The 25214-nt window shown below is 38.6% G+C and overlaps 1 protein-coding gene across 1 annotated transcript in view; it reads left to right on the top strand.

Moving 5' to 3' along the window:
* Positions 1–24766, top strand: part of LOC104575225 (transportin-1) — a gene marked incomplete at its 3' end in the record, with an annotated part of 42894 nt that extends 18128 nt beyond the window's left edge. Inside the window, exons 3-14 of the mRNA XM_088537921.1 lie at positions 1170–1319; positions 3084–3190; positions 8047–8180; positions 10186–10267; positions 11010–11132; positions 13114–13232; positions 15008–15068; positions 15783–15948; positions 18610–18762; positions 19923–20148; positions 22637–22808; positions 24680–24766. Of these exons, the coding sequence (XP_088394047.1) occupies positions 1170–1319; positions 3084–3190; positions 8047–8180; positions 10186–10267; positions 11010–11132; positions 13114–13232; positions 15008–15068; positions 15783–15948; positions 18610–18762; positions 19923–20148; positions 22637–22808; positions 24680–24766 (1580 nt within the window). The remainder of the gene's footprint in view (positions 1–1169; positions 1320–3083; positions 3191–8046; positions 8181–10185; positions 10268–11009; positions 11133–13113; positions 13233–15007; positions 15069–15782; positions 15949–18609; positions 18763–19922; positions 20149–22636; positions 22809–24679) is intronic.
* Positions 24767–25214: the final 448 nt, after the last annotated feature.

Genomic DNA, 25214 nt, shown 5'->3' with positions numbered 1-25214 from the left:
TGATGCACTAACTTGCTTTAGAATATTCTATATTTGAGAGTTGTATCTTCTCTTTTGCTTATTTATTTCTGCTGGGCTGTTTGTAATATTTTTGAAGGTTTAGAATAGATCTGTTTTTAAAAACAGATCTATCTGGGGCAAAAGAGCTTCCCTGAACAACCTTATTCCTCTTGCAAATAAGAGCTGCATATGAAAAAAATTAAAAAATTTTATAAATGGACTAATAAACAACAGTAACTGGCTAACATTTGCTTTAGATGTTGTAAGCTATTTTTAAATGTTACTGTACTAGTCCTAGTCCTTTGCATTTATACCATCCAGAACTGACTTTCAGCATATTTTAGAGGTAATTCTAAGTCACTTATTCACTTTGTTGACGAACCAGACATGAGTCTACTCCAGTGTAACTGAAAAATCTTTGCTGTGCTTTTTCGCTTTCCCCTCTTGTCTCAGGAGTTTAGAGGAAGATACCCAGGCAAAATGAGATCAGTGGGAACTCAAACAGGGCCTAATTCTTGCCTAAATTCTTACTCTATGTCAGTTCTGGTAGGTGGGTCTTTTGTTTATTTTTATAGTAACCTAACACATAACATCTGTGAACACTGTTTAAAGCTGCTTTTTTTTTTTTTTTTTTTTTTTTTTTTTTTTTTTCTCTTCTCCCCTCTCATCATTTGAATAGATTAGTAGAACAGTTGGTATTTTGTGGAAAAGGTGAGCACAGAGTTTCTGGTGGGAGTACGGGAAGGGGGAGTAACTGCATAGTCCCAACCTAATTTCTAGGCCTTAAAAGGGAAAACTGGGTTGCCATCGGTTTCTTAATGTAACGTTGCTTCAGTAAGTGTCTGTATAGTCAGAATGGCTGCTGCAAACCAAATGCTTTTGAATCTCCTACGTGTTATGACTGTAAAGCCATTCTTGGCTCGTATCTGTAGAAAACATTATCTTAAAATGTAGAATTAGTAATATTAATATTCTGATTATGGGTAAGTAGAAATACTGAATTCCAAGCCTAAAAACTTGTTTCATGAATTATTGGGTGCCGTTGAAAGAAGTGAGAAAATAAAGATGAGTATCTGTCACTATAAGACTGCTCTTTTTGTGCTGGTCTGGAAATCTGCCTTATCCTGTGAGTTGATTGAAGTCTGAGTGTAACTTATTTTCTGTTGTAGATGAACCAACACGTTCCTTGAGTGGTCTCATCTTGAAGAATAATGTAAAAGCACATTTTCACAACTTTCCAAATGGGGTAACTGACTTCATTAAAAGCGAATGTCTGAACAACATTGGTGATGCCTCCCCCTTAATTAGAGCTACCGTAGGTGAGTTTGCTCTTATCACTATCTTCTACGTACTGGAAATGTCACTGATAATTTATATGTGAAAGCTACATTAGTGAGGTAAAGAGCTTAAAAAGGCAGCCAAAGGCTGCTAAACACTAAAATATTCCAATAATTGCCACAACTTTACCATGCTTTGATTCAGATGCTGATTTTTAAATGTGGGCATACAAAGGTTGCACTTGTTTTTGTTTCCTCTTCTATTAGAGCTTAAAGATTTTACAGTTCAGTTGATATCACTTGAAGCCTAACTGAAAATTATTATACTTGGGTCTCCTAAAATTCAGCCTGCTGCCAATTTTTGTATCTTAAAAATAGGACTGAGGCAACTGACTTGAGAACTATTTCAGCACTCCACTCGCATCAATGAACACTTGTTAGCCAATTCCCCTAATAAATGTCCTCTACTAAAGCATCTGATGCTTTGTGAGACCATTTAAAAGAAAAGCAATCTTTAAGACTCCACAAATCTCTAAGTTATTAGCAATCTCTGTTTAACTCGGATTAAGGAGAGAGCTGGCTCTAAACAGTGCTCTAAACCAGTGCTCTAAAATGACTTTTGCTTCTGTTATCATCTTTGCCCTTTGACTTCTGGAGCTCTCCAACTTTGTTGTCACAGCTATATATATATATTTTTTTGCCTTAATACCAAGGAGCAAGGGAAAGTAATTTCATGAGGTGGTCTGAATTGCAACTTCAGAGCAAATTTATGTGGTCAGAAAGCGATTCACCTGACTGGAGTTCTCCAGAGGAGACAGTAGTAAAGGAAAATGATCCAGTGTCTCTTGAGTCACCACTCTCCTTGCATAGAATGTCCCTTCCTCTATAATGTTATTCAGTGGTGTTGTGTACTTAGAATTGTTTTATTTATTTCAAAGACAGAATTTTTGATGATTAGCTCTATGATACCAGGAAAGCTGCTGCTTTTTACTTTTTGGGGGACTGCTACCTGGAGTAGTATCAATTTCTTCTACCTTCGAACCCATCAGAAGTAACTCCGTAGCGGTTTACAGATTACACTCGCCGTTACATTTTGTCTTGAGGCAAAATGGGCTCATCCAACATAATTCTAGCTTGTAATCTGCCTTCACTATTCCCTAGGATTTTTATATGCGCCAGAAATTGAATTAGTGGCTTATTAGACTATCCACTCTTAGCTGGATCTGGATCAGCCAAATGAACAGCTGATCTCTGGATGACCTGCCATAATGTGTAAACTCGTAGTAGGTATTGTGGTCTTAGAATATGTCCTTAATGTTATGTGTAGGCACACTGAGGTTGTGAACACAGAAATTCCTACTGGCTTACATATTTATTGACTTCAGACGTGAAACACTTTTGATATTGGTGCCTTTTTGTATCGTAATAAACAAGAGGTGACTTAAGGTGGATACTCAGTGTTCACTAGAGGTCAAGCTTTGCACAGTGCTTAACAAATTCAGAGTTGAACCTCTCTGTAGTATATGGATATGATTAAGCAAAAAGTAATGCCAATTATATATTTAATTTTTGACATGTCTGAATCCTTTGTAGTAGTAGCAGGAAGGAACATCCACTTTTTGGATTCCCAAGCCCTTCAGTAGTATTTATAATTGAATGTACTTCCTTCTTTTTATACTTACCAGTTCTTAACAGGAAGAAGAGGTGGGGGGGAATCTTAGCTACATAGTTATTTGAGAGAAGAAAACTTGGTATAAAAGCAGTGATGTTATGATGACTTTTTTTCCGTATATCCAATTCACTTAGGCATTCTGATAACAACTATTGCCTCAAAAGGGGAGTTACAGAATTGGCCTGAGCTCTTACCAAAGCTTTGCAGCCTGTTGGATTCTGAAGATTACAATACCTGTGAGGTAAGGAGACCTATCTTGAAACTATCTTGAAAAAATCAAATTCGGATTATGATTTTCTATTTTATGTCTCTTGACAAATACCATATATATATATATATATATATATATATATATATATATATATATATATATATATATATGAAATATCCTAAGAAAACAAGTGGCTGTAATTTGTTACTTACTATTCTACCTCATTACAACTGCATACCAGCATTTCATTATTTTTGAAATGCAAACTGTCTTTTAAGCACTTGAAGTAGGATTGACTAGATGACCATTGAATGCTGAATTTAAAATTACCACTTATTGATAGATTACCTACTCACTCAGCTTCAGATTTTACAATGAAGGTATAAAGTACTTAAGACTGAAGATGTTTCAATTTAACTGCTTTCCTTGTGCTGTACTACTAAAAATCACATATTCTAAATGATCTCGAAGGGAAGGGCTCTGGAGCAGACGCTCGTGCCAGAGCACCTTGTCTAGAGGCGAACAACTGCGGCAAAAGCCACCGAACGAGAAAGCGCAGACAGTGAGAGGCAGCCCAGCGCCGACCCGCCGTGTGAGCAGCGCTGAGCCCCCGGCAAGAGGCAGCTCTGACTCAGAGGGGGCGGAGCCGGCAGGGCGGGCGGGAATTCAAAAGCTGCCCCCAGGGAACGCGAGCGACTTGGAGTTTGGCGGGTTAGGCAGGGTGTGGTGTGGAAGTTTGTGAAGGCAGAGAGTCTTCTCCCAGGTGTGGAAAAGAATTCTCTCCACAGACTCTTCCACCAGCGAGAGGTCAGGTGAAGCCATGGTCTCTACTCGGCAGAGAGCTTCTACCAGGAAGACTGTGGTGACACAGACTGAACCGCCACAGAAACATGCGGCAGTCCAGACTTCTAGCTGTGGAGAATGTCTGAGCCTCTCCATGTTACCGGGGAGTAGCAAAAACATCTTCTGCCTTAGATGTGAGCAGGTGGATGACCTGCTCAGCCTGGTGGTGGAGCTGAAGGAGGAGGTAGAAAGGCTGAGGGCCATCAGGGAATGTGAAAGAGAAATAGACTGGTGGAGTTGTGTTCTGCAGTCTTCCCAGGAAAGCCACCCAGAGAACCCCCCCAATTCAGTCTGTAAATCCAGTACCCTCTTGCCATAGGGCAGAGGGGGCAGAATTAACAGTATCAAGGGATGAACAACAATGGAAACAGGTCCCTATTTGAGGTGGCAGGAGAACCCTTCCATGGCCCGCCTCACCTCCACCAGTGACCATGTCCAACAGGTATGAGGCCTTGCAACTTAGGGATCAGATAGAGGAGATCATGAAACAAGGCCCGTCTAGGGGGCTGTCTAGAGAGAGGCAGTCAGGTCCAGGCTGCTTCCCCCTAAGGAGAAAAGGAGCACCCGGAAACAACAGCAGGTGATTGACGTGGGTGACTCCCTGCTGCAGGGCACAGAGGTACCGATATGTAGACCTGACCCCTTATCCAGAGAGGTCTGCTGCTTGCCAGGGGCTCGAATAAGGGATGTTACAGAAAGGCTCCCAAGGCTTGTCCAGGAGTCTGACTATTACCCCCAGTACTGTTTCACATGGGCACTAATGATGCCATGGGGAAACTGAGGGATATCAAGCGAGATTTCAGAGCCCTAGGGATGGCCATCAAAGGTATGGGAGCCCAGGTAGTGTTCTCCTCTATCCTGTCTACGAGGGGAATGGATTCAAGGAGGAGAAGGCGGATATGGCAGATTAATAATTGGCTGCGCCGCTGGGCTTGGCAATAGGGGTTTGGCTTCTATGACCATGGGATTCTGTTTGATGACCACCAGCTAGTGGGGAATGATGGGAACCACCTCAGCAAGAGGGGCACACATCTCTTTTTGCCAAAAGGTTGGCCAGCCTGGTTAGGAGGGCTTTAAACTAAGCAAGAAGGGGGAAGGGGAGTGTCACACAGACAGGGCAATCAGTACCATGCAGGCAAAGTCAGATGGCATCCAGTGGGAGTATGGTAGTGGGGAAGTGAGGATAGGACATGATTATAGAGGGTCCTCTTTCATCCCTCCTGGGGAACCTGCAGGCTCGGTTACTTCCCTGAAATGCCTGTACACCAATGCGTGAACTGGACGAACTGGAGCTCTGTGTGCGGTCCCAGCGTCATGATCTCATTGGAATCACAGAGACATGGTGGGATAGCTCACATGACTGGAGCGCTGCCATGGAAGGCTATGTGCTCTTTAGGAAGGACAGGCTGAGAAGGCGAGGTGGTAGAGTTGCTCTTTATGTGAGAGAGCAACTGGAATGCATGGAGCTCAACCTGGGGGTGGATGATGAGCAAGTTGAGAGCTTGTGGGTAAGGATTAGAGGGCAGGCTAATGTGGGAGACACTGTGGTGGGTGTCTGCTACAGGCCACCTGACCAGGACGAGGAAGTTGATGAGGCCTTCTATAGTCAGCTGGATGTTGCCTCACAGTCACAGGCCCTGGTTCTCATGGGGGACTTCAACCACCCTGACATCAACTGGAAGGACAACACAGCCAGGCACAAACAGTCCTGGAGGTTCCTGGAGTGCGTTGATGATAACTTTTTGATGCAGGTTGTGGAGGAGCCAACGAGGAGAGGTGGGCTACTGGACCTCGTGCTAACAAATAGGGAGGGACTTGTTGGAGATGTGAAGGTGAGGGGTAGCCTCGGCTGCAGTGACCATGAGTTGGTGGAGTTCAGGATCCAACAAGGAGGAAGCAGGGCTGTAAGTAGCCTTGCAACCATGGGCTTCAGGAGGGCCAACTTTAGCCTCTTCAGGGACCTCCTCGGAAGAATCCCATGGGCTAGAGCTCTAGAAGGAAGAGGGGCCCAAGAGAGCTGGTCAGTTTTCAAGCAGCGCTTCCTTCACACCCAGCCACAGTGCATCCCTGTGTGTAAGAAGTCAGGCAGAGGGGGCAGGACACCTGCGTGGATGAGCAAGGAGCTTCTGGCAATGCTCAAGCAGAAGAAGGCAGTATACAGAATGTGGAAAAAAGGACAGGCCCCCTGGGAGAAATACAGGAACATAGTCAGGGAATGCAGAGATGCAACAAGGAAAGCGAAGGCATGTTTGTAATGCAATCTGGAAAGGGATGTTTAAAATAACAAGAAAAACTTCTTCAAATATATTAACGGCAAAAGGAAGATCAGGGAAAACGTGGGTCTGCTGGTGAACGAGATGGGCACCCTGGTTACGAAGAACACAGAAAAAGCAGAGTTGCTGAATGCCTTCTTTGCTTTGGTGTTTACCAAGGGCAGCCCTTTAGAGCCCCAGGCCCTAGGGACAAGAGAAGAAGCTGGTGGAGAGAGGAAGACTTGCCCTGGGTAGAGGAAGATTGGGTCAGAGAGCACCTAAGGAACCTTGATACCCACAAATCCATGGGCCCTGATGGGATGCACCCCAGAGTGCTACGGGAGCTGGCAGAGGTCATAGCTAAGCCGCTCTCCATTATCTTTGAAAGATCCTGGAGAATGAGGGGGGTGCCGGAAGACTGGAAGAAGGCCAATGTCACGCCAGTCTTCAAAAAAAGGCAAGAAGGAGGACCCAGGCAACTACAGGCCAGTGAGCCTCACCTCTGTTCCCGGAAAAGTGATGGAACGGCTCATCCTGGCCATTGTCTGCAGGCACATGGAGGACAAGAAGGTGCTCAAGAGTAGTCAGCATGGATTCACCAAGGGGAAAATCTTACCTGACTAACCTGACAGCCTTCTATGATGGAATGACCAGCTGGATAGATGAGGGGAGAGCAGTGGATGTCATCTATCTCGACTTCACCAAGGCTTTTGACACCGTCCCTCACAGCGTCCTCCTGGACAAGCTCTGGAAGTATGGGATAGATGAATGGACAGTGAGATGGATTAGAGGCTGTCTGGAAGGCAGAGCCCAGAGGGCGGTGATCAGTCCAGTTGGAGGCTTGTAGCTAGCGGTGTCCCCCAGGGGTCAGTCCTCGGTCCAGTCCTGTTCTATTTATTCATCAATGACCTGGATGAAGGCACAGAGTGCTCCCTCAGCAAGTTTGCTGATGATACGAAACTGGGAGGAGTAGCCGATACCCCAGAGGGCTGCGCTGCCATCCAGAGGGACCTGAACAGATTGGACAACTGGGCGGTAAAATACCTCATGCAATTAAACAAGGTCAAGTACAAGGTTTTGCACCTGGGGAGGAATAACCCCAGACACCAGTACAGGCTGGGGACTGACCTTCTGGAGAGCAGCTCTACAGAGAGGGACTTGGGTGTCATGGTGGACAAGTTGACCATGAGGCAGCAGGGTGCTCTTGTGGCCAAGAAGGCCAATGGAATCCTGGGGTGCGTTAAGAAGAGCGTCTCCAGCAGGTCGAGGGAGGTGATCCTGCCCCTCTACTCAGCCCTGGTGAGGGCACATCTGGAGTATTGTGTCCAGTTCTGGGCTCCACAGTACAAGAGGGATGTGGAGCTGCTGGAGAGAGTCCAGCGCAGGGCCACAAGGATGATCAGGGGCCTGGAACATCTGCCCTATGAGGAGAGGCTGAGGGAGCTGGGCCTGTTCAGCCTGGAGAAGAGAAGGCTGAGAGGGGGATCTGATCAGTGTCTATAAGTACCTCAAGGGAGGCAGTGAGGAGGATGTTCCAGTGCCAGAGGCCAGCACCAGGTTGCCAAGAGAGGTTGTGGAGTCTCCTTCTCTGGAGATCTTCAAAACCCGCTTGGATGCAGTCCTGTGCCACGTGCTCTAGGTGACCCTGCGTGTGCAGGGGAGTTGGACTAGATGATCTCTAGAGGTCCCTTCCAACCTTAAGCATTCTGTGATTCTATGAAAACCTGGTACAGTGCTTTCTTCAGAAACATGAATGAACAGTGTTGTGTCGTTTGTTTGTTTGTTGAGCAGGGTGCATTTGGAGCTCTTCAGAAAATATGTGAAGATTCTGCTGAGATTTTAGATAGTGATCTATTGGATCGACCACTCAATATCATGATTCCTAAATTCTTACAGTTCTTCAAGCACAGCAGTCCAAAAATAAGGTAGGTTTAGATTATGCCCTACTATTTTATGTTAAATTTTTATTTACATGAACAGCAAGGTTGGTATTTTAGAACTGTAATTTGTTCTAAATCTTTAAATGATCCTGCATGTGCAAATGTGAGAAGGCGCTGAGATTCCATGCACCAATAATTCCCATGTTTATCTGCTTAGCTAATAGACCTCGCCCTTACCTGTTTCTCCTTATTCCACATCTACAGTCAGTCTTATGATTTTGAAAATGAAACTGTTTCTTTTGTTTTGCATGCAGTCATAGAAATTTCAGTGTTGTGAATAAAATTGATAATTCTTTCTAATTAGAATACTAAGTGTGCCTCATTCGTTTTGTAATGACTGCAGCAATGAAAGAGCCCAAAGTTTCTGGGTTTTCACGAAGATTTTTTTTTTTTTTTTTGCTTTTTCTTGACTGCATGAAAACTTCAGAAAATTTTATTTTTCAGCTGGATCGTAACCTTTTCACTTTAATACTAGCTGGATCTCCAAAGTAACAGAAATATGGAGTAGAAAAAAAGATTTCAGAATTAACCTGTTTTTGCTGATATTTAATAACAAGAACAGTAACCCTTGTCCTAAAGGTTGTTTTGGAAACCCTGTTTGGAAGTCATCTCAAGAGATGATCTGCAACTTGAAGAATGGCAACTTGAAGGATGGATTTCTTATTACGAACTGTAGTAGATAAAGGGAGGAATATAATGGGAAACATTTAATGTTAAGGTTATAATAAGAATTAAAAACTCACTTAAATGTGCATCTGCATACTGAGAAAAGTGTACTCAAGGCATGATCTTGGGGAAAGATTAGGCAAGAAAGGGACTTGTGGGAAGATACAGTTTTTCTTCCTTGGAGGAGAGAGGTGGAGGAAAAAAAACTCTTGTTTTTGTTTTCCTTAATATTCTACATGCAAGATTTTTTGGGGGGGAGGGGAGAAGCTTGTCAGGGAGGTCTTCTGTTTAAGACTTTGTTAAGCCAACTTCAAATTTTATGCAGGATATATGCTGATTTGTAGTTTGGTTTCAGTGGCTGATGTATGAAGAATATTAGCAATGTCTGTCAATTATTTTATATTTAAATCTGTCAAAAAATCTGAAAGACACTTTGAGATTTTATCTTCCACGAAATACCTGAACAGAAGAGATGTTCAGAGTTGTTAAAAATATTTGAATTGATCTTTAAAGGCTTTGAAAGGTAACTTTGCTTTGTGCTTTTACTTCTGGAATTGGGCTATTAAATCTCTGATTACTCTCCAAATCAGTTTGTATGAGGTGGAATAGAATATAAGATGGTTCCTTCTAGTAAACTTTTGCAATTTAAAATTCTGGCCTACTGCAAGTGTGTATTCTGAGCTGTAACTGTGTTGTTGACGCATACTGGTCTTTTTAATTACTTAAAAATACTGCAAAAGCAGTTGGTTACTTGGCAATGAAGGGCATAGTAAAATTTCATTATGTTGACTGGTATGAAATCGTTAATGGCAGAGATGATCAGTAACTGTAACATATTCAAAAAGAACAGCCTTGGAAAAGTTCTGGCAAAATGATCCAGGTATAGTCATTCTGCTGTGTTTTTTATCTTAATTAGTTTAAAATATTTATTAGATACGTTAGAATATCAGGTGGTACCTAAACTGTCTTCTCTCAGAAAATGCAAGATTTGGGCAAATTTTCCTTGCAGACTGGATGCATCTAGGGATTTTATGAAAAATGAGGAAGAATTTGCAAACCAACTTTCATTGTCTCTTCCAAAACATCATCTCTTGAGACTCAGTGCAAACCTTTCTGACAAAATGCTCAGTATAAATTGTCTGGATTTCTGCTAACCTTAAGTTTTATGTTGGTGAGAGTCTTATATTAATGTGCAGATTATTCACTTTTCTTTTAGAAAATATTTGATCAATGTGTTTTATTTTTATATTTTTTGTGCCTGTGTAAAGCTTAGGAAATAATTTTAAGACATAAAAATAACATCTGTCTACTGTTTCATTTGTAGGTCCCATGCTGTTGCATGTGTCAATCAATTTATCATCAGCAGAACTCAAGCTCTTATGTCGCATATAGATTCTTTTATTGAGGTAAGTGTTCATTCTTGTTTACTGTAGGGATTTTGTTTGCTTTCTTTAAAATTTCAGATCTGCCTTACCAAGAGCTTTGAATAGTGCTCTAGAATACCCAACTTCCCCACAGATCTGGCTTCCCATCCCTATCTTCATATCGACCCCAAGTCAGTGCAGTTCCCTCCATGTGCTTGCGCCCTGAGCTCATCAGTCCAAACGGTGTCCCAGCTCAGGAAGCATTAGCTGTAGAGATGCTTCCTTTCCATAAGTGGAACCTCTCATTCTGTAAAGATGTAAAAGCAGCGACAGAGGTCTGTCACCCGTGATGGACTGAGGCAGAGTTTCTGTCCTGGGACTGTCTCACTGAGCCCATCTAAAATGATGAGGATCTCTGAATGCTGCTGAATATGGATTAGAAAAGTTATTTTTGGAGTTATCTGGAGTACCTGATTTGCAGCTGTTAACTGAAGCAATTTTATGGCTCTAGACCCTAATTTAGGTTTAAAAAAAAAATCAGTAAATAATGTTGTGGTAGTAGACACTACTGTTTTGATTGTGTGTACCATGAATGTTATTGAGATTATGAGTACCAGCTTTGCTCAGCTGGGTGTCTTTAGGAAATTATGTGGTATTCTGGTGAGATGCAGAGGTGGGAAGGGAACAGAAGTACTGCATACTTCAGTTTGCTAATAACGTCAATTTAAATAAAAGATGCACTGGATAAATTGAGGCCTTTCTAACCAATATTGCTTTCCAACAGAATCTTTTTGCGTTGGCTGGTGATGAGGAGCCTGAAGTTCGCAAAAACGTTTGCCGTGCTTTGGTAATGTTGCTGGACGTTCGAATGGATCGCCTTCTTCCTCATATGATTAGTATAGTTGAAGTGAGTCTTGTTTCTCAAATTGCATGCAAAAATCTTTTTTGAGTTTTAGAAATAATTACAAAAAAAGACATCTATTGAAACATATATATTGTTCTTAACACTTGCCTACTTCTCATTTGCCGTCAAGGTTGATGCTGTAAAACTCGTTTTAGCTACTTGCTGTCTTGACATTTGTTTAACAATGCATGTAGCAGTTACCGATCTTCACTAAGGTGATCAGTTCTGAAACGGCCAGGATCAATTATACCGTAGCGCAGCCAGGCATTTTCTGTCCACAAGAGAGAAGACCATGTTGATAAGACAAGCAGTCAAGATACATTCTCGGGTTTTCACTGAGCTGTCAATGCATTGTTGTTCTTTGTTTGTTCTTGTTTGTTTGTTCCAGATGTGCTGACCACAATAAGGAAAGGCATGTTAGGTTATATGGCTGTGAAGCTGTCTGAGCTACTAATGAGTTTGTTTCCCTCTATGTTCAGTTACAGAGGTTAATGTAATTGGATAGCTCATTTATGGTTTGATATATGGTATGTGCAAATGGTATCCAAGAACTGTGGCTATTGCTCAGGCTTTACCAGGAGGCTTTTTTCTCCTTTGAGGCTTGAATGCTTCTCGAGATCAACGCTGCTGATGGTGGTTGCTCTTAGTAGGCGCAGAGAAACATGTATCTATGTGCTGCTCTATATGCCTATGGAGAATCTAATTTTTTTTTAAGTAGGTAAAATTCTTAATGATCCAGCAGCGATTCTGAGATTGAAGAGATCGAACAACATCACTTTGAAAAAGGCAGATTTAGTATAATGTTCATGCTGTGTTTCCAGAGCACACGGGAATCTTTGTTTTTTTTTGTTTTTTTTTTTTTGTTTGTTTTGATTATGTACTTCCAGGTGACCAGAAATAGGGGGGGGGGGTGTGTGTGTGTGTGTTTTGTATTGTTTTGGATGATATGGCATTGTTTTTGGTTTGGGATTTTTTTTTTCCCCTGAGAACTTCCTAGGTTAGGAGTGGGCCTAGTTTCAATTGCTAGATTGCAATTTGCATGCTCACAAAGCATATTTATCCAAATACATGGCTAATTAGATCATTCTCAGGAGAAATAGACTGAGCCTAGACTGTAACACAAATAATGCACATTAAGAGAAGAAACTGTAGTGTGATGAATGTCTTCAGTTAGATTACAATTTGTCACCCTATTTTTGTCTTCCTCACCAATGTGTGAATATAACAAAATGGTGTATTTTCAGGCCCTTTGAGGGAAAATGTCAGATGTTGTTTTAATACATTTGTAGTGAAGCCAGTGTCAGCTTTTCAGAGTCATGGTCAGTTTGTTGACAACTCAAAACAGTATTTTTCTTTGAGTTCTCAATGGTGGTAACTAAAATTTTGTATCTGCAAAATGTATAGGGAGGCAATGTTTGTCCCATTCTATTCAGTTTGGGGAATAAACCGGTATTCTGAAGCAACTGAAAAAAAATCAGAGAAATCTCTGAACTGCTTTTCACACTAGTAAAATATAAGACTATTGTTTTGTTATGGGTTCTACTTAATTATATCCTGTCAGGTCATCAACATTGGAAAAAGTTGTTTCTATGTATTGGATTGAAGCATTTTTTGTCACTTCTATATTAAATATGTAGTTGTACCTTCTTTGTTAAATTTGAAGGGGCAGAGAAAACTTCTATGGGAAACTGCTGTTTATAGTCACAAATGTCTCTGTAGTTTCTTGATAATAATGATCTAACTTAAGTAATGAAGATATTTTGGAATCTGAGTCATCTCACTAAGAAATAAAATTCTCTTACCTTATTCTCAATGTACCCTTAAGTAGTCTCTTAAGCCCAGCCCTACTCAAGAATGAAGTGACTGGTAGCATGACACTGGTGCCATACTCAGTTTTTGCAAAGATACTTTGCAATGTTGGTGTATTTTAACTGGGCAATTAAAACTCATGTCTTATACAATAATTTATTTCTATATTGTGTAGTACATGCTTCAGAGGACACAGGACCAAGATGAAAACGTAGCTTTGGAGGCTTGTGAGTTTTGGCTGACTTTGGCTGAACAGCCAATTTGTAAAGATGTATTATGTCGGCATCTTACTAAGTAAGTATTAATAATTACAACAGTTAGTCATTTTTTAAATAGTCGTCTTTAAACTTCAATTGAGTTGTTCTATATACTTTTATTAAAATAATATCAGTTTTGCAGTGTGCTTAGAAGAATTTTCTTATAGTTAGCTCTCCTGCATAAATGACTGTAGAATGGACTTCACTGAAAAGACTTGTATGGATTTCAGACCTGATTATATCCAGAAGCAACCCAGCTGGGGCACTGTGGTGCTTTACCTCAAGCTTCTCAGCCTCTAACTCAGGTGGAAGAAAAGATGCACCAATGTGATCTTAAGCTCAGATTAACTTCTCCATATGACATGACCTTTAACATCTGGTATACTGTGGTACATGTGTATGTACAGCGTTGACATGTGTTGTTTTGAGTCAGTTATGTCTCTGATTCTGTTCTCTTGGTCAAAATTTTGAGAAAGATGAGATGAGCATTGCAAATGTGAAGCAATAAAAATAGCAAAATTTCAGTTTTCAAAAGCAATTAGAAAGTGAATTAAGATTAAACCATCTGCTGTAGCTGTTGAGGAATATGAATTGAAAGCAGGAGAGCTGGTGTTATGAAAAATGATTTTTAAATTTTAGAATAGTTTAATTTCACTTGTAACTTGAAAGGCAGAGTGATAGCACAGTTCTTCATTCCACCCCCATTCCCACTTTAAGGCAGGTGACTGGTATTAAATCTCCTCTGGTCAGTATGGGCATTGACGTTAACATCACTCTCCTACGCCGTTTTGAAGAAATTGTTAAATTGTTATAACAACATAGTAGGAGAACAATAATACTGCATATCCTTTTCTGTGATCTTTCTATGTCTTGTTTATTGCTGGGGTCTTGATGGACTACTTATAGAATCTTCTGTCAATCAATATTTGATGATACTCTTAATTTTATATTAGATTAAAGATGGGAAAATATTTTCAAAAAAAAAAGCACAAAAACCCCACAAACTTATTTGTAGTATGTATAACGTCTTGTTCTTGTGCATTTTACAAGAAAGCCTGTAGACCGTTATGCTGTATAAATAATTGGTATTAAGATAGCATTCAAATTAATACCAATTTTCTTCGATTAAAAATTCTGCAGGTAATATGCCATTGGGATATTTCACTTCAGAAAGTATTCTTTTCATTCGTAGAACATATAGGGATTGACTCCTGTACTTCAGTGTAATTGTAGTCCATAGACGTAACCAGTTTAATAACTGTGTGAAGTTCTAGGACAGATTAGTCAAAATCTTTTCTATGTTGGGGACTAAATTAGTAACCACAAAAGATGAAGGAGGCTTAATATAGTGAGACTTTGATGCTCAAGATTAGTGAGGTAAGGTAAGGCCCTCAGCCACAAGTGCAGTGACAAGTGATGGCCAACTAAGGATGGCTGGGATACGTTTACTCTTTAGTACTTATTTATCATGTATATTGTGGGAGTTTGAATTCTTATTCAAAAGCTTTAGGCTTAGTTTTTGAAAGATGCGTCTGGATAAACTTCATATTGAAGGATATTCCATTTTTTAAAGTGTAAAACTTGGTTCTCTAATTGGCTAGCTCTAGTTTGCAATTTGAAATTAACAGTTTTTTTAGATTACAAAATATTGATACACCTCATAAATGGAGTTTGGTTTAAGTACTAGTTTTTGTGAGTAAGCTATGTTTTCTTGGTTTGAGATTTTTGTGTGGCAGCCAAAATTATGGTCCAGGTAATTGGAAACTGGCTTGCTTTATGTGTTGTTCTGATATGTATCCTTTTTCTTTATAGGCTGATACCTGTGCTGGTAAATGGTATGAAATATTCAGAGATAGATATTATTCTGTTGAAGGTGAGTACCAATTTCTTATACTCTGTAAGAATATCTGCTCAGCTTGTGACCTGTAATTCGGAATGGTTTAGCTGGTACAACAGATCTGGTCTCTATTACTGATGTCATGGAGAACTAGCTGTAGGGGAACCCTATGTTGTTCCAAAATCTAAATGCTACTGTTACTGTGTCTGCTATTGTTGGATCTGTGGACTTTCTTGGTCACTATGCCTACCCATCTCAAACTTGCTCATGAATTACTGCAACAATGCAGCTTAGAAAGAAGGCTCAGAACGAGTCCTAATGACTTTCTGCACTGAATGACGTTGATTGTTTTTTTTTTTTTTTTTTTTTTTTTTTTTTTTTTTTTTTTTTTTTTTTTTTTTTTTTTTTTTTTAAAAAAAGTTTTGGAATATAACCAACTACCAGAATTTCTCTAAAACTTTTCACATGACTTTCTCCTAATTCAGTCACATCTAGAATTATCTCTTAACAAAAGAGATACTTTCTATGAACTTACATAACTTCTCTTTCTTATATTTCCCCTTCATTTTCCTGGAAAATAGTATAGTAGAATGCAGGAAAAATGTCATTTTTAGTTACCTGGGCAGCACAAGAGGCATGTGAATCTTTAATACACTTACAAAATCTTCAATTAAGTTTTATATTATATTCTTAGTATCTTTCAGCATTATAGTTGTACTGGTTTATCTGATTAAGCCATTCTGATGACAGGGGGATGTCGAAGAAGATGAAGCAATTCCAGATAGTGAACAGGACATAAGACCTCGCTTTCATCGCTCACGAACAGTGGCACAGCAGCATGGTATTGAAGATGGTACTGAAGATGATGATGACGACGATGAACTTGATGATGATACTATTTCTGACTGGAATCTAAGTATGTGAAATTAATGAATAAAACATTTAAAAATATAGGTAATTGTATAATAACCACAGTTAGATTTTTTTTTTTTTTTTTTTTTTTTTTTTTTGTGCGGCAGTACTGAGGCTTTGGTTTTGAACGGAAGCAGAAGTTTTTCAGATGTGTAACAAATCTTACCTTTGTATCTTCACTGACAAAAACTAGCTAGCTGTAAGCTTATTTCTTCTGTTGAATATGACAGATGGAGCTGCAAGTATCTACTGGATGCAATTTAAGAGGCTTTTTGGCTAAGAATTTTAATTCTATAAGCTAATATAAACTGTGCTCACATTTAAAAAAAAAATACAAAAAACAAACAAAAAACCCCATAGTTTTACATTGCTTAGCTTCCTCAAGTTAAGATCAATGCTCTCTTTCTTTTTTTATTTTTTTTATTTTACTCTTCCCTGTAAGATTGTGATTGTGTAGTTTTTTATTGCTTTGTTTTTATTTATTTTCCCCCATTTGAACCTACTACTACTATTACCAGCAATTACCAGTAGTTGTTTCTATATGTGAGAGATTTGCTTCTGAGCAGAATATAGAACTTAAGTTATGAAGAGATGAGATAAGAGGGAAAGCACATTTCTGATGATCTGTATGTGTCACAGGATCTCTAGGTCAATGTGGCAAGGAAAGAAAACACCCTAATGGTTTTTTAAGCTCAATTATAAAAGACTGTGAGTGGAATTCTGATAAATTTGACATAAATATACTTTGCAGTCAAGCAGCCTCATTCTAGAGCAGTAAAAGATTTGTGTTTTGACTGTTTCTGTGTGAGATTTGTGATGACCACTTTCTCTTTTCATTGAGTCTGCTGCTAACCATCTGAAAAAGTAGAGCAAATTCTCGGGTCATTGGCTAATCTGAGAGTTGAATTCTCGGTTATGATTTGTAAGACTGAAAAAGTCTGACAACTTGGGAGTGTTGGAAACCTGTGTGATGTGGATTGATCTGATAAAATATATATTCCTTTTGAATCTAAAGTCTACAATTAGATTTTCTCATAAAAATAAGAAATCGCAATTTGTGTCAACAACTTAATATGTTATTTTGAGCTACTTCATAGAGCTCTTAAGGTGCAGAAATGGAACACCTGATCTTGGTGTCTGTCTCAACTTTCATTCAAAAGCTTCTCAACCCATTCATTTTATTTTGTTTTGGACTGTTTTGTCCTTTTCGGTGTGTGGTGAAAAGGTCTTGCAGAAAAGTTTGTTCCTTCCTTTCAGGTTGAAAATTAAAGCATGTCCACATAAAATTATTTTTCAGAATACTTTTTTTTTGACAGATGAATGTAGCTCAAAGCTTATGCATCAAACAACTTTGAGTCATATCTGGATTTTTATTATTGTTTTCTTAGAAGAAAATATGAACATAAGTATGCTCCTTTTCTAAAAATCCCTTAATTAGAAAACAGTATAGCTCTAGATCCACAAAGTTGTTTTTGTCACCATTGTTTGGAGACATGACAGAACCAAATATAATTTTTTGAAAAAGATGTTTGAATTTGGGAGAGGGTGCCCTCTAATCCAGAGTTTTGGTGAGGAAGCTGAAGTTGACCAGGAATGGTGGATGGAAGGAGAAAGAGACGGAGGGAGGTAGGAGTAAGTCTGTATTGACATGTATCAACTGGGCTTAAAAATATGTCAGTTATCTGAAACTGGAAACCGAATGTGCCCTATTTCTGGGACCAGAGTAGAAAAGTTTTGGGTTGATTTGTTCTGGTAGCTGCTACCTTCCAGGTGGAACTTTTCTATGCCTCTTGGGGCTTACTAGCAGTTTGAGTCGAGTTCAGGAGTTTTGAGTGTGACCTCTGATACCCGTCTTGTATATGCCTTCCTTCCAGTTGGATGCTTTTTGACAAATTTAGAAGGAAGTGAGGTGCTGAGCACAAGTGCAGTTTAAATTCTCTAATATAGGCAATCTTGTAAAACAAGCTTAATATTAGTTTTCTAAACATCATAATGCCACAGCAGAGAGCCAGAGTTAAGGAATTCTGAATCATTTTTTGAAGCTTTTGTTGTTTATGAGCTTCTATTTGCTACAAGTATAGGATTAAAAACATCTAAAACTATTTTTCTGTGTCATCTTTATCCTTATGTTGGTGTATTAGGAAATAGGACTAAAGTATAAGAATTTAGTATAAAAGCCAGTACATTCCTTGCAGTCTCTAGAGCTTTATGCTTCTTTCTTTGACACAGGGATCACTCTTGAACTGGATTTAAAAAAAAAAAAAAGTTCTAATGTTTTCTAGTGTTCTCTGCCGTATCTCCTTCACCTTAGTTTTAGTTAGTATGTTACGTTCATATCACAGACCTTTCCTCTTTCTTAGTGTTACTCTATCCTGACTTTATGTAAAGTATGTGATGTTGCAGTGTAATGTTGGGGCTCTGCTCTTCGTGTTTTTATATCCCTAGTGTATAAGTCTTAATGGTTATGTAAGTGCAGCAAAACTGACATTGAGCCACTTTTTTAATCAGAGCACAGTGGATCACTGTGTCTTGTAGTAACTTAGAAGTGCTCTTTCTCTTCATGCCCAGAGACTCCACTGGCAGCTGAAAATTAAAACAAGGATTATACTGTCTGGCTAAACAGGTTGAATAGTATGCAGAGATTAACACTGTTATTTCTCCTCAGGGAAATGTTCTGCTGCTGCTCTAGATGTTCTGGCCAATGTATTTCGTGATGAGCTTCTGCCACACATCTTGCCCCTTTTGAAGGAATTGCTCTTCCACCCAGAATGGGTAGTCAAAGAATCTGGCATTCTTGTTCTTGGAGCAATTGCTGAAGGTAAGTTGGCATCACCTGTCAGGCTGTTGAAATTTCTGGCTAGTTCTAAAGAAGCTTTGTAATTCCTTTTAGGTGAATTTACTCTTGCAAATAAGTGCATGTCTGTCTTGATATGGTTTCAATGTGTTGATTAACACCTGCATATGCTACTTGCTGACTGCAGTTTTTGCTTTAATTTTTCATTTTCAATGCTATGTGTAGTTGGGAGACTAAATAACTTGGATCATTTCCATTGCTCCTTCCCTGTTGTGATTCTGCTGTATGTATTTATAGGTCAGTCGTACTATCTTGGCCAGATGTAAAAGGAACACTAAATAATTTTAAGCCTTAATTTCATTTAATGCTTTCAAAATTGGAAAAGACAGTACTCCCATGACTTGAGTCCACTGAATTGCTTTTTGTGAATGGTTCTCGTGTTTAAATGCAGTGGCTTCAGTTTCTTTGTACTTACTCAAAGGCCAGTATTGCCATTTTTGCCAGTGTTTCCTGCTTCTCTCTGCATTTTGGAAACCATAGTAGTATATTGGGGACTATGCTGGGATTATCCTTGTTTTTCTAGAGTATATATTTTCTTTGTTGCTAGAGAACTTTTTTTGTTGGTTTTAATTTCCAGTCAAACAAAGCAAAAGTAGGCACTTTTGGCAAATCTCAACTTATTACTTCTGCCCTTGCTGATCTTAAGGTGTAGGTTTTTTGCTGGCCAATATTTGTGTAAAATTAGGAGAAAACAAGAAGAAAATATCTCTTAAGAATCATTTTTTAATGAAGTGACTTTTTGCTCTCAAAGCTGAATCTGTTTTTTATTTATTTTTATTTTTTTATTTTTTTTATTTTTTTTGAGGGGGAGTTCACTCTGAGTGGACTGATGTTTCTGGTAGGATTAGTACAAATGTGTCTGTTTGGATGTACTTGCTGTACTCCAGATAATAAAACATAACCTCTGTTCTGGAGTTCGGAGAAGCACTGAAGTAGAAATATAACTGAGAAGCATGTAAAATTGATTGGGCACTTGCTAAGTATTGCTTATGGTGAAGCGCTAACCATGAATTAGGTAGATTGTATGTGATATGTTGTGAAACATTTTACTGCATTCCAGAAAATAAATAAATGGAGACTGTCTCTTGCTAACCGTGCCGTGCGATATGGTGTTTTCCTGGCAGGCTGCATGCAGGGTATGATTCCATATCTTCCTGAGCTGATCCCTCACCTTATTCAGTGCCTCTCTGACAAAAAGGCTCTTGTGCGCTCCATCACCTGCTGGACGCTTAGTCGCTATGCACACTGGGTAGTTAGTCAGCCCCCAGACACTTACTTGAAGCCATTAATGACCGAGTTGCTAAAGCGCATCCTGGATAGCAACAAGAGAGTACAAGAAGCTGCCTGCAGGTGAGTAAAACAGCAAAAAACACTACTTTGGGCACTGCATTTTCATGGGGCACTCTTTTAGTGCCTGTTTTGATAAATGCATGACTCCATTTTCAGCCACCATTGTATTTTTTCTTTTTCCTTTTAAATTAAGTTCAGCTTGTGGCGTAGTCACAAATTCTTCTGAGTTCTGGTAAAATGAAGAAGTTACTTTGCGTGTCTCATGACTGGTTTGATTTCATAGTATGTTAAGCACTGAACTAAAATAATATACTGCAGTGTAAGAAAGCTACCTGTATAGGACACCTGTTTGGTGTGTGTGCTGTGGTGTGTGTGTGTGCGTGTGGTGTTTTTTTTTTTTTTTTTTTTCTCCTCTCTCCAGTGTTTGAAGTTACATGTTTCATTGACAACACCATTATCGCTGACACTGTTCATCTGGCTTTTGTATGTGTATGTACAATCAGTACAGGTAACAATGGAAACCATCCTATCATTGACTTATTGGTGTTGCTTATATCTGGCTCAGGATGACCAAAACATTTGCTTTATAATTTTTTGAGAGGGAGACTCCCCTCCTCTTGAAAGGAAGATCCTGGGATATAAGATTCCTTTTTACTCCTGTCTACTGATTTTATTTATTTATTTGTTAAGTAATGGCCTCATTGCATTGTATGCACCTCTTGTGCACGAAGCTCAGCAAGTTCTACATGCCAGTTTGTGTGGGTCAGGACTGTACACAGCAGATTTGTCAAGAAGATTTCTTCATAAAGCAGTTTTTTTTTTTTTTTTTTTTTTTTTTTTTTTTTTTTTTTTTAATAAAGCATTGTCTGCATCTGAGTGTGTGCTTAAAATGTGCTTTTTTAGTTTCTGTAGTGCATAAGGCAAAGATGAGACCAAAGTTCTTGTATTAGGTGCAAGGCAGTAGATGTATCCTTGCCTGAGAATGAATACAATGAGTTCAATTAAATTTATTAAGCAAGATTTGTGTATTAAACATTTTTTTCCCTTTTTGTCTTTAAACCTTGTCAAACATTTGGCTAGCAAATTTTCTTGCTTTAATTCCGGCTATTTCCTACATCTCTCTTCAAAGTGATAATCTCATGTTGTTTCCAAAATGAACATGGTAATACAAGAATATTTGCTTCACAGATTTTAATCCAGGGAGTTGGAGTTGAGTAAAATTGCTGTTGATTAAAAGGAAAAAAAAAAAAAAAAAAAAAAAAAAAAAAACTTTTGTCCACACTTCTCATACAGAACGTGGTTAAAATATGCATGTAGTTTAAAAAAGATGTGTTGTAGTTGCTTAATATCTTTATGCAGTGCTTACAAAATATACACAATAGGAAGTGAAAATTGCTGAAGTAACAGAAAAGAAATAAGGTAAATACTAAAATAATAATTCAACTGATGTAAAAAAAAAAAAAAAAAAGTTCAACCACTGATAGATTTATCCATATGTTAAAAAGCTTTCTTCAGAGTAAATTTTCATTAAAATTACTCCTGCAGCGAAAAAATAAACAGCTTGGGGAAATCTGCTTGGAGGGGAATGTGGAGCTGTTATAAGTCAAGCCATACTTGCTAGCTTTATAAATTGTAAGGACACGATGATCATAGTTGGAGAGGAGCAAAAAAACTTGCACCCCTACAATGAATAGTTACACAGATTTTTAATGTCTGCTATATTGAAAAATGAATATAGAGTATTACACATTTTCATAACCAACTTATGTATCATCTCCAGTATCTAATTGTCACTTCCGTTTTCTGCTGCTTTAACTGGGGATGCCCTAAAAGTTCCTTGACTTATGTATGTTCTCCTGCTCACATTTTATGTTTTTCTGAAAAAGCAAAATAATAACACTGATGTTAGCCATTTAAAGCATTCATAGTTGTACTGCACAAAAGGCATTTCTGTTTGGTAGCACTAGCAAGGGGATTTTCACCCCAACTTTGGGGCGATACATAAATGTTTAGTAAATGTTTAGTGCTAGGATAGGCTAATAATAGTCAGGTTAAAACAAGCAAGGCAAGTAAATCTTTAACTCATGATTTAAAATTTAAATATTTCTCTGAAGTGGTATATGTGTTTGTGTTTTTTGTGCCATTATGTCTGGTGTCTGTTTAATAGACAATCTGATGTGTGCTTTGACCAAGGCTGGTCACAATTGTTCATGTACTGTCTTCGTTTTCTGTGTCTTTATGTGTTTCCCTGTGCAGTGACCTCCAGGCTATCCAATGTTGGCCTGGTGCTTGGCTTGTACATAGGACTATAGCACACAATAAATGTAACAGCTTGCTTTCTGGTTCCTGATATTTCAGTTAATGTATTGTAACTTCTGGTGCAGTAATTCTAGGGATTTTTTTTCTTGTGTATGCATTCAATTTGTATTGAATAGCAATGCATTGTGATGTTGTTGTTTTGTTTTGTTTTCAAAGTACTGACCGACCTGTGTTTTTTTTTTTTTTTTTTTTTTTTTTTTTTTTTTTTTTTCTTCTTCTCTCCCCTCAGTGCCTTTGCTACTCTAGAAGAGGAGGCTTGTACAGAGCTTGTTCCTTACCTTGCTTATATACTTGATACTTTGGTCTTTGCATTTAGTAAATATCAGCATAAAAACCTGCTCATTCTTTATGATGCTATAGGAACTCTGGCAGATTCTGTAGGACATCATCTAAACAAACCAGTGAGTACCCCTTATTCTGTAGAAGCACTCATGGTATTTTGAGAAATAGGTTGTGTGCTTTGTGTGTTACAAAATGGAAATCCTGATCTTTCTATTTAGTTTTGGATCATATTAAATATTTACGTGTCAAATGCCTACATAGGCTGCTTGTAACTTGCCCACTATCCCAACCAATTCCTATTTTGAATACTACACTCTGTGTGTAGTCACTTTTGAGTTGTGCTTTGAATTTGATTATCTTTTTTCCAGTCTGAACACTTTTCAGGATAAAAGAGGTACCTTTAACAGTGTAGATACACAATCCACCTACTTCTCCAAAGTTCTTTTTTAGTATGTGAATTCCTAATCATAGAATCACAGAATGCTTAAGGTTGGAAGGTACCTCTAGAGGTCATCTAGTCCAACCCTCCTGCACACGCAGGGTCACCTAGAGCATGTGGCACAGGACTGTGTCCAAGTGGGTTTTGAAGATCTCCAGAGGAGACTCCACAACCTCTCTGGGCAGCATGTTACTTTTGGGGAACAGCTTTCAGTGCAACTAAGCTGTTCTGTGTGTCTTTCTAATGTATTGGAGCACGTTGTTGCCCGAAACTGCTTTATCAAGTGGTGGGAGACACATGCACAAACACACATCCTTTGGGCAAAGCACGGATAAAATACAGGCACATAATGTATTTTTTGCAACATGTGCTTATTAATAGAACATACATACGTTACGTGCATCTTATGCTGGTTATTAGAATTTGCATTGTCTCTCTAACTTTTCACATGGCAAACGCTCCAAAATAAAATCATTTGGTTTGTTGCCATGGCATTTTATTCTTTGTCCATACTTCAGACCTTCAGAATACTGTCTTTGGTCACAGCACTAGTTCATAACATCTTGCGAATCTTCTGGATAACTGGGAGCAGCAGGCGCTCTAGGGACACCCTGCTCAATGTCCTTGTGACTGAGCAGTGGCAAAGATACCCGTTCTCTATTGAGTTGGTGGAGTACTGGTGGAAAAGGGTCCTTCTGGGAAGGATGGGAAATTACAGCCTTCATGGGTGATTAGTTGCTCGAGGAAGAATATCCACGGATGTGGATGGGATTGTAGCATGAGGGCAATAGGACATTGCTGAGAAAAGCAGATGACATGCAGGCAGATTGCATTGCTAGTAAAAAGATTTTTCCATATGCCCTGGAGTGATCATGTGGATTTATAAATCGGAGAATGTTGCTACATTGAAACTAAACCTGGAGGAAAAGATTCCCTTTGCAAAGGGTTATGTAGCTCTACCAAAAACAAAAAAACAAAAACAAAAAAAAACAAACAAAAACATTGTTGTCGAACTGAATGGAGTATTGTTTTTCCCTTTTTTTATCGGATTCGGAAATTATTACATGGGTATTGCTTCACAAAAATAATTCCCACATTCCCACATGTGGATATGTGATGTATTTCTGGATACAATTAAACGCTTGTGGTGGCAGAACCATCCATTCTCTTCTATTTTTAATATCATATAGCTCACCAATATCGTAAGGAAAGACAAAGTTACTTTTATGTAAAAGCTTTTAGCTGTATTATGTCAGTCACTGTTTCTTACTACCTGAAGCATAGTGCTAGAAACAGTTTGTTTGATATTAGTGTTTTGTTGAAAATCTTAAGACTTAAACACTTAAGATTAAGCTTTCATCAATAGACAGAACAGCCATCAATTTTTAAACAGATTACAACAGTAGTTGAGTTATGGTACATCAGGTTTTGTCTTTTGCCCAAAGAAAAGTATAAGTGATTCTTTATTCCATATTTAGTGTATTTTGAGGCTGGAAAAAACAAAATATATTGGAAGTGTTTCAGCAACTGATGCATTTTCATCCTAAACAGGAATATATTCAGATGTTAATGCCTCCATTAATTCATAAATGGAACATGTTGAAGGATGAAGATAAAGATCTTTTCCCTTTATTAGAGGTAAATGCTAAAAATTGAATATCCTTTATCAATTTATTTTAGGAATTAATCTTGCATTGCTAAATAAACATCTACTAGGACATGTGGCTGTAAAAGCTGACAGCATTAGGCATTTTTCATAATGGAGAAAATCTTACTGTAGTAAGAAAATCTTGGACTAAAGAAAGATTTAGGAAAAAGTTTACATTTCTGCTGTTTGAGTAATTTATTTAGAATTCTTTTAAAAAGAAAAAAAAAGTGTTTCTCTTTTTAATCTCCCTCTCCTTTCATTCCTCTATTAAAGCTTTTGTCAAATAAGCCAAAGGTGGAAGTATATCATGTAAAATGTTTGTTTAAGCTTTCAAAATCTGAAGCAGGAAAACTCTTTTAGAAATCATAGTTTTATAGCCTAACTTCAATACTAAGACTTGTATGTGAGCAAGATGCTGCAGCTCAAAGCAAGTGTTAG

This window comes from Tinamus guttatus, unplaced genomic scaffold, assembly GCF_059628265.1.
Source record: "Tinamus guttatus ecotype Peru unplaced genomic scaffold, ASM5962826v1 Tinamus_guttatus_pri_ptg000898l, whole genome shotgun sequence".
In the NCBI taxonomy this organism is placed as follows: Eukaryota; Metazoa; Chordata; class Aves; order Tinamiformes; family Tinamidae; genus Tinamus; species Tinamus guttatus.
This window is presented reverse-complemented; position numbering and strand designations above follow the sequence as displayed.